Raw genomic sequence first — 10,251 nt, 5'->3', positions numbered from 1 at the left:
TCATTTTTGACAAATTGGGAAAATTACACTGTAGTGCACACATTACCATATAATAAAAAGCAAAGAAGTTGAGTAAAGTTACAGTTCTATATTTATACTAGGTTTTCTGACTGGATGAACAAGATGTGTGGTAGACTGCCGTTTTAAAGATGCAATGCACAATTATTTTTTCACCCAACTATGGTAGCCATTTCCCGTAACAAGTTTGGTGTAATTGGGAAGTTATTCTATAGACTCAGCTATACTGTAGGCGTACTGCTGAGTAGCAGTTCTGTCATGACTCAAAGTCAGCTGACAACATCTACATCATCACTATCTGGTGCATCCTTTCTTTTTTCAAAGCTAATCCCTTCTTTACAGGTAAGATGATTACTATTTTGGAGATTTATTTAAAGGGGTTTTCAAAATTGTACCTTCCCATTAAAGGGCAGGATTACTTACTAGTTTTAGGCTTTAGCCTCTGCCTGTATATGATTTTTAAATGTGTCTCATGATAATGTAGATGTAGCCTATCAGTGGCTTAACTATAGGCCATTCAAATAATCAAGGCGTTTACAATGATTCAAACAGGTTGCCTAATTAAGAGTAAAACAAGGCTGATTAAAAGTGAGAAACACTGAAACTACTCACGATAGTCATTCCTTGATTATCTTTGTGCCTATGAACCTGAAGCCACTGCTATAATGCATCCTTTTCACAACTGCTTTCTAAAATGTGCAGGGATACGGGGCCTCAGAACTAATGGCATCTCTGGACTAATGAGTAATTACTACAAGGCGTAAACTAATCGCCTTTAGCAGGGTTTGTTCATATGTGCTGAGGTGATGTGAAATGTAAAAGTCTAGGACATCCGGGAGAATTCAAGGGAAAAGTAACACTAATATGAAAGAATGCATTGCAATAGACTATAATGACTTGTGTGCATTCTATATAGTTGTATTATGTCACGTTTGAAGATAGGAATACTTTTTTTTCATTAAGGTGAAACTGTCGACGTGTAGCTCGAGACAACGGAGCGAGCTTCGCATTAGCTCACGTGCTTGCATGACGAAAGCACGCACTCTTGCCAACAGCCAATCAGAGATCAGAAACTACTCACGTTTCGGTTGTTGTTTATTGGTGTCTTCCGTGTTTTTCATCAATTCAGCTGAGTGCATTGTTCTGCACTCACGAGGATTTTATTAGTGCGCCAGCGTCGATACAGGCAAGAAACGTATTATATGCCGTTGTTATATTCTCTAGATTTCATTAGAAACTGTTCCGTGATTTAAGACTTGAGCGGACCTTATTGTATGTTGTGTACCGTTTGTGTTCTCGTACAGCTGCTTTGCTATATTCTGTGAGCTCGCTTTTGTTTCCTACTTTTCCTATTCTTGTAACGTTACAGCAAAATCTAATGGTCTGTCTCTATCCCTTTTTCTAGTTAAGTAATCTAGTGGCCATTTGGATTTGATTTTAAGTCCAAACTATTGTATGTTGTTTAGTCATGGAAAGGGTTAAAAGCTGTGCAGGGGTGATCTTACACTTGGACGTTTAGATTTTTTTTAAATAACTTTTATGTTACTCCACATATTGTTTAACTCAGCAATATTAAGTGAAACAGCCCATTGTGAATTTTGGACCAGAATAAGGGTAGTACTGTATTATGGATATTGTAATTACTGCATTGACCGAAACTCTCCTCTATTGCAGGCAATGTCTACAGAAACCGTCCTAACACATGTAGCCCCTGCTTGGACCAGTTCAGGGAATTTCACCACATTATGTCCTAATGGGACAAAATGGGTTTGGGATATCATTGGGGAGTGTGCTGACGATGAAAGGGACATGGCCAGCATCTACCTTGGCCTGCTGTCTATTCTGTGCTTCATGGTGTCATCTTTCCCGTAAGTAGCTTGTTTAATGCTTTCAGCATACTCTAATAAGATTTAGAAAGTTGATGAAAGTCTTAGAGTGATGCATTCAAACTAGGGCTGGGAATCACAGGTTCCCTCACCTTTTGATACAATACATGGCTCACAATGCAATAATACCACGATAATATCACAATATGGTGAAAACATGGCATTCTATAATATATGACTCTAAACTAATAAATACTTAATTATTGTTTTAATAAACTATCACTGTATATTGATTTTTGCCTACCCCTAATTCAAGCATGGAAGATGAAATACGCATTCCACAAACTGTTGAATATTTTAATAATAATAATACATTTTATTTATAGGGCGCCTTTCTGGGCACTCAAGGTCACCTTACATACAATATATACATATACAGACTGCTTGCTATGTAATATTCAATATTTTCATATAGTCACTGTCTACATCTCTAATATTTCAGACAATACTACCAATCCTGTAAAACTGGGAATATGGACAGTGCGCTCTCCATCTGGTTCCTGCTTTTGTGGCTGGGAGGGGACACCTGTAACTTGGTCGGCTCCTACTTAGCAGATCAACTGCCTCTTCAGGTTAGTTCAGTTTTTACACTTATTGTATAGATATTCTATGAAAACTCAAATATTAATGTATTTCTGTCTTGCAGACGTATACTGCAGTTTATTACGTTACAGCAGACCTGATCATGTTGGGCATGTACACCTACTATAAGTTAAGGAATAAAACACATGACCGTAAGTATTACATACTTATCATTGTCCAGTTTGTTTAACCTTTCATATCTTTCATCCGCCATGATGATCTCCCTTTATCTCTGTGTGATTAGAGACCAGTCCCTCAGTACGGAATATACAGCTATGTGTAATGGGCTGTCTCGGTGTTGAATACTTTATTTATTTTTGCAGATCGGACCATTGTCCATGTTGTGGGTGTGGCCTGTGTCATAGGCTTGTCTGGCAATTTCTTTCATGTCCCATCTCTGGACACCAAACAGGGAGTGGACGTGTCTGTGGTCAGAAGCCGTACTTTGCTCACAGTCTCTGAAAGTGGTCTTGTGCGGGTGAGTGATTTGACACAAACCCCAAAGAAGGGTCAGCTGACAAGGCTCACATATCTCTGTACCCAGTGTCCTCTGCCGCCAGGAAGACTTTATGTGCTTCATAAACCTATAGAAGTTTTGCTTTCACAGCATTTTCAATCATAACATGATCCCAAACATCCTCCTTTTTCTGTGTGGACCCATTGTAAACACAACTTTTGTTGACTCTCACCTTGCACAAATTTATTTTAGTTTCCATTTTTCCATTTAAGTTTTTAAAGTGCACTTTCTGTCATTTCAGCGACTTAAAAACTGATCATTTAAAAGGGTAGTCTGTTTTCTACTATCATAAGATGCTTTTCTAGTTTTTCCGCCAGCTAAATATTATGCAGATTTGTAGTAGTTTATATTTCTTATTAGACTAGCAGCTGTTTTGCATTTAAAATTTGCTTGCAGGAGCAGATTCATTACTCACCAGTGCCCCAACTCAAACACTCACTACTGTAACTGTGTTGTGAAGTGTGCATTATTTTTTATGCACAAATTACACTGTCTTTATCTGTTTGATATTCGGCTATGCTCATTGTCACATGCCATTCCGTTCATATGCAAAACCTTCTTAATTCGTAATTTCCTTGTCCATTTTAACACATCAGCTTATTTTTTTATGTTATGTCTTCCTGTTTTTAAGGCTTTTACAACCAAAGAAATAATTGGTTTCACTATTGGGTCTGTGTCATCAGTGCTTTACCTATGCTCCAGACTTCCCCAAATGTACACTAATGTAAGTATTAAAATGCATTAACATATTTTTAATGCAATTACAATGCAATTTTGTCATTATTCTCATTCCCTTTTCTCCAAACATATGTTCTTTTAGTTTAAGAGAAAGTCAACCGAGGGAGTTTCTTACTTCCTGTTTGCACTGGTCATCCTCGGGAACACTATGTATGGGCTGAGTGTCCTGCTGAAAAACCCGGATGGAGGTCAGGGCGAGAGCAGCTACATGATCCACCATCTGCCCTGGCTCATCGGCAGTCTCGGCACTCTCTCTTTGGACATCATTGTATCCTTTTTAACTGCACAAAAATGCCATTTCTCTCTGCATGTCTATTTAAAAAGTTTTATATTTGGGTGACTGTTTGCCAGACTACATCCTTAACCCTTACTTTCAGATCTCCATCCAGTTCTTTATTTACCGAAAAAATTCACCGCAGCAGTTGAACAACTTGGAAGAGACGTCACCATTATTGAGAAGCTAAGGCTAAGTTCAGTGTCACTTTATTTTAGGATTTACCATGTATTTTATTTATTTTTTGTAATGTGTAAAATGGATATTGTTCTACCTCCTAAATTCTACAGTTATAGAAATGTGCCATTGCCCCATTGCTTATTGACGCACAGTTAAAGAAGGGATGATTGAATCAGTAGCACTCTCAACACACACTGTAAATGTTGCATTCCCAGATTTCATCTTGTGCAGATGAGTTGGCAGTGCTTTTGTTGCTATACTATTCCTCTAATCCATTTGCCAGGCTTGGTTATGGCAATGGTTACAGTGTGCAATATCTTACTTTAAAATAGGACATGTTCTATAGAGAAATGCTACACTGTTTATCTGCATGTATCGTTAAGCATAATGCATTTCCTGTGTTGGCTATGATGGCCAAGTTTTTTGTTTTTTTTTAATCACATTTTGAAATAAGTGGTGCTTTTATACAAAAAAAGATAATTGTACTTTTTATGGTCAGTGGAATTGTTGAAATTAAATGATTGAAATTATATAGTCTTTCTCTCTCTTTCGCTGCCGTATTGTATGACCTGCTCTTTCAAATGGTGTCATTTATTGCAATAATAATGTCTACAGTGAAAAACTACTGTTCACTCCCTCATCCTGCTCTTGGCCTTAACTCTGACCCTTGAACTTTGGCCTCCTCTGACCCCGCCCCCCAGAGACACGCTTTGACCTACTGCTCCTGGAGGCCATGGCAGCTCTTTAGTTTTTCTTCATTAGCAGATCCATGCTCCTGACTTACCCACTCCCTCCCTGTGCATGCAAAAAGTATACAAAGTGAGTGCTTGAAAAATAGGTATTCATATTGGCTAAATAGGATGTAAAATTTGGTGGTACCTTTTTAATACAATGTTTATTATATCATACCAGTGTGCATGTTTTTAACACTACCCATTAGTTTTCTGCTTTTCCTGCTATTTAGACAAAATCTGGAAAGCAAAACACTGATGAGAGGATTGTAATAATGGTTAGATAATAAACTAGTTGATCCACACATTGATCTCTCCTCTAATTCACAATATAGGTCCAAAAGAGCCCAAATTACTAATGAAACTTTTAAAGGATGATTTTGTTCTATTTTTGGTTTCTGTCATTTCTCTGTAGTTACACTAATAGGCAAATAACCTAAACAATGTATTGAATGCACAATCATAGCTGTGATGAGCTGTAAATGTCTGAGACAAGCATAGCCCATAGACTTGTATGTTAACTGATTAATTAATTAACAATATATCATTAACGCTTATATATAACATATTTCATAAATGGAAAAGAATAGTCCGGGCTCAAAGTAAAACCTAATGGTCTAGACAGGCTAACAAAAATCATTGTGAAGATATAGACATTTTACACTCAGCTGGGTCCTTTTGAGCTCATGTTGTTCAGTAAATAGTTTTCAAAAACCTCAAAAGAGCTCTCCATGATGTGGTCTGTCCTTATGACAGCTAATATTGCATCACAGGTTCAGTTGTGTTTGTTGTGTCATGTTTTAATCAGTAGCGCTTATTTTATTATTATCTTAAATGTACTCACATTAGAATGAAATGCATCTTAATTAAGCAGGCTACTATTTTTAAACACTGATGCTAAAAATGACTTAGCTTCTCTTTAACATGTTACCAAATGTCCTCCCAAATGTAAATAATGACTACCGGACACACTTTCTCATAATAGTGCACGCTCCGGACACTGCGGGCCCACCCACAGAGACGAGGACATGCGTGTGGTTGTGAAACTGTTGGAGACTGGGGAGTTGAGAGGAAGAGCTGGTGATAGGAGGCACACATCCATCACTGACCATCACTTACACACTGTTTATAAACACTCCATACGGGAATGTACTAATGAGAGACAGCAATGAGACACCACCAAAGAACTTCAACAATACTCAGGGAAATCTCTCATTTCATCTCAACAATTCCCTGCTATTTCAGGGGAATTGTGAAAACTGAGAATACATAATTTTTGTTCATAGTTAATATTTGAATTATATACTTAATAGCAAACAAGAGGACCCATTAGGTTGTCTTTATTTAACCAGGTAAAATGTTTCAGGACTAATTCAAATTCTCAGATGGCCTACACTAAACATCACAATTTATAAAACTAGACGATATAATACCATTTTAAATTTATTTTTATTTATTCCAAAACTGTAATAAAAGCCGATACAATATAAAGAAACTATAGATTTACGTGGTGTATTAAAATGACAGCTACAGCTTAGAGGACAAGTCATTTTTAATAGTATGCATGAAATGAAGGTCCCTGTAAAGAGTTGATAAAGATTTTTTTTTACAGCTGTCCAATGAAATTTTATCGTCAAACATTATGGGCCTTGAACCTGTTTTATGAATGTCTAAATATTCAGAGGGAATACTAATAAGATGGAACTGTGATTATCTAGAAATTTACACTAAAAAGGTACAGATTTTAAGATTAGAAAATACAAAATGCTCCTTAACAAGATGAATCTCATCCAGTGTGTGTGTGTATGAAACAGATGCATTAAACCAAATGTAAAAGAACTGAAAGTGGTGTTTTCTTGTATGCCACAATTCAAGTTTAACCAACTTCAAAATAAACTGTTCTTACACACTATCATTTGTTTACTTTAAAGGTCTTATGTTACGCAAAAAATGACTCTTGGGAGCTTTAAGCCATTTTAGAATGTTGTTACCTCCCAAAAAACATACCTGGACTTGTGTTTTGTTTCATTCACACACATTTGAGTAAACCTTTATTATTAGTCTGTCTACATCTCCAAAGCTCAAAATGCTTTGTTCCACCTTGTGATGTCATGAACTTGTAGTTTTCCAGGTAACAGCTGTATTTCACCTTTTATTTAGAAGAGTTTGGCAATTCCAGGGCTGAAATTATCCAAATGATTCTAGTGAAGGTGTGAGGAGTTTAAAAACATAATGGAGCACAAGGTGGAACTGAGTGGTTTCTGTCTGAGAGAAGAACTCAGCCTAAATATGCAGGGTTTATAAATAATTTTGTTCAATTTTGCTTTAGTCCTAGCTTAATTCTGGGTTTGTCCTGGTTTAGACCCAGTTAGTAATAGTCTAGTTCAAGTTTAATACTGGTTTAACGATGTTAGTAAAGCTTTTTGTATAGTATTTTTCACAAAAATCAAATAGCAGTTGTTATTTTATTTTTATCGAAACAGATCTAATGTTGGGGGATATTTTGTGAGACCCCAGTTTGTGTTTAAAGTCGTAGCGCATGAATAACCCTGGTTTGGCTTATTATGTTTATAAATGATAGCCTTTAACATGAATTATGGAAGAGCACAGAAACAACGTTCATGTGTTGTTTTAGCATGGCTGGAATTTGATGAGATAAAGATTCATTCCATTAAAGTCTAAACACTTCTTCACTCATTTATATCAAGGATTGGGCTTTACTCAAAACCCACTATTTGTTTTTTCTGAGAATCAGTGAAGCATACAGCCAATTACCAGCGAGCAGGAGCAGAGTCAGGGGTCTGCCGATAAACCTCGTCCCATATAGATTTATGAAGTGCTAACCTTATCTGCAGCTCACATGAATATGAGTGAGTCTGCGCTAATGACTCTATATCCTAACAGTCCAGAATAAACATGACAACCAGTAGCTAATGTTCTGCAGTCGCTTACTTCAGTAGCTAAATGGTCTATAAACTCTATGACCATTATTAATTGATGATGTCATACTCTCACATGGCGGGGAAAGAGACAGTTTTCCTATTGGTACATTGCACTTTGCCATGAAATATCCAAAAGATAAATTCACACGTTTTGAACCTGATGGTTTCTATAAGTGATTAGACCCAAGAACTCACTATTTAACAACTAAAAACTTGATTAAAACAATATTCACTTTAGCTGCCCATCTGTATTAATTATTATTGACCTATAGAATGTTATACTGTCATCTGAAACCCAGTCTGTAATTTCATGTCCCCTCAATAAACTAAAGGGTTTCAAATGACATCACCACATTCTATAGGCCAGGTGTGCCCAAACTGTGTCCCAGGGGCCAAATGCAGCCCTCGGCCCTTATGCTTCCAGGTGAATTGGCCCATATTACCTTAAACAGTACTTTTTCCTGTACATTTCTGAAAATCTACTTTAACAAGGCCATATCAAAAATTATATGTGTCCCACTGAGGATGTGAGCATGAATAAAGGTCTACTGGTTCAGTTTAACTTGCAATAATAACGCAGATTTAAAGTATTCACTGTATTGGTGACCAGTCTATGGCCCTCAATTGACTCTCAGCTTTGTCTGTGTTTTTATATGTGGCCTTTAATGAGAAAGGTTTGGACACCCCTGCTATACACCAATAATATTTAATACAGATGCTGGGCCAGTTATGAACGTTGTTATTAAAATGCAGATTTTTGTTGTAATATAGCCAGTTCTTGTAATCAGTAATAGAATTGAATGAGTAGAAGTTACATTTTAAATATTTTATGGCAAAGCACAGTGTAATCAGTAGGGAAAACTGGCTCTTGCACCATCTTTTAATATTAAATCATCACATATGCTTTCACAACAAGTACCACCAAAGGGAAGTTTTCCAAGTACCAGAATTAAATCTAGTTCTAAAAAGTACAAAACATGACTATTCCAGGTCTAATCTAGGGCTAAAAGTGGATAAAATGAACTCTAATAGCCAAACCCACATACAGAAGAGTTGGCCAAGCACCATGGGTTTCATAATGATGAAAAATACTGGGTGCTGTTAACACTTTAAAACAACAAATTACAAATAGTGAAAACTCCTTAGATTATTGCCAGTAACAAGACGCTGAAACCCACAAATACACTCAGAACCAATAGGTAGCTTTTCATACTGTCTTAACACCACTCACAGTAAAAACACAAAAATTACAGCGTTTACTCCCACTTTTCCTGACACTCAGCTCCCGGGGGGACGAGCGCGGGATGTTGGGCCTGTATCCAGTTCTGTGACACCCCCTTAAGACACATTGTCCACTCTCACTCATGTCCCATTCTTTAGCGTCAGTCTCTGCCCTGCACTTATCTACGGGTCAAACACAAACAGATAGATGTGTGGCTTCATTCCACCTCCAGCCTGGACGCATCCAACATCCAACTGGTCACCCATAACCTTCACCTTCACATCTTAACACAGCTATTTGATTCAATACTGCTCCACTCAGGCAAATGCTGATTTTACCTGGAAGTTTTCATATAGAGACACTATGATGGCCCCAATGGTCTAATTTTCTCCTTATATCTCAAAACTAGCTAAAGAAATTCCAATGTATTATTCATATTATCAGTGTTGCTAACCTCCTGTGCATTGTGTAACTTTTCTGTCGAAGGTCCCCACACCTGGAGATGTTATTGCTTCGCCTGGAATGTTCCGTAGTATGACTTTGAAAGATTTGAGATACATGGGTGCTGTCGGTGCGTAAACAGAATATAGGCTACATGGAGTAAAAGGTTGGATGTTTGCAGATTCATGGCCGTTATTGTTGTCTATTGGTTTCAGCATGATGAAAATATGGGTCATTGTCATAGTAATTGATAATTTAAAACAATATTAGATTTTTGGATGGTGAAAAGTCCTTAAATTATCATCTGGAACAGGAGGCTGAATCCCATGAACACATCTGAGGAGTTACAGTGGCCCCCATAGTCCCCACACCCGCTTGTCTTCATGGAGATGTTATTGCTTCGCCTGGAATGTTCCACAGTACGGCATTTAACTTACTAAATTCATGGGCCAGGTAATGAGGTGGCCAGGTCAGATCTGTGGAGAGGCAAGCCCATTCGCAGTAAGAATGCATGTTTTTCAAGGTACGTTTTAACACTTAGGCTATAACTGAATAAATGCATGATAGCAATGAGTTTAATGCCATATTGTGGAGCATTCAAGACAAAGCAATAACATCTACACGGAGTCAAGCAAGTCCTAGAACCCTCAACTGAAAAGTAGCATGGATAGGGTGACTAGACATCCCTATTTACCCAGGACAGTCCCAGTTTTGAGCCCT

At 37.4% G+C, this 10,251-nt stretch overlaps 1 protein-coding gene across 1 annotated transcript; it reads left to right on the top strand.

The window, feature by feature from the left end:
- Window positions 1-1,692: 1,692 nt before the first annotated feature.
- Window positions 1,693-4,720, top strand: slc66a1 (solute carrier family 66 member 1). Its single transcript, XM_033969539.2, has 7 exons — window positions 1,693-1,886; window positions 2,347-2,476; window positions 2,551-2,638; window positions 2,810-2,964; window positions 3,635-3,727; window positions 3,824-4,009; window positions 4,119-4,720. The coding sequence occupies exons 1-7, from the start codon at window positions 1,696-1,698 to the stop codon at window positions 4,203-4,205; spliced, it is 930 nt and encodes a 309-aa protein (XP_033825430.1). The 5' UTR covers window positions 1,693-1,695; the 3' UTR covers window positions 4,206-4,720.
- Window positions 4,721-10,251: the final 5,531 nt, after the last annotated feature.

This window comes from Periophthalmus magnuspinnatus, chromosome 7 (assembly GCF_009829125.3).
Source record: "Periophthalmus magnuspinnatus isolate fPerMag1 chromosome 7, fPerMag1.2.pri, whole genome shotgun sequence".
Classification (NCBI taxonomy): domain Eukaryota; kingdom Metazoa; phylum Chordata; class Actinopteri; order Gobiiformes; family Gobiidae; genus Periophthalmus; species Periophthalmus magnuspinnatus.
The sequence above is the reverse complement of the archived record's forward strand: the minus strand, read 5'-3'. Positions and strand labels throughout refer to the sequence as shown.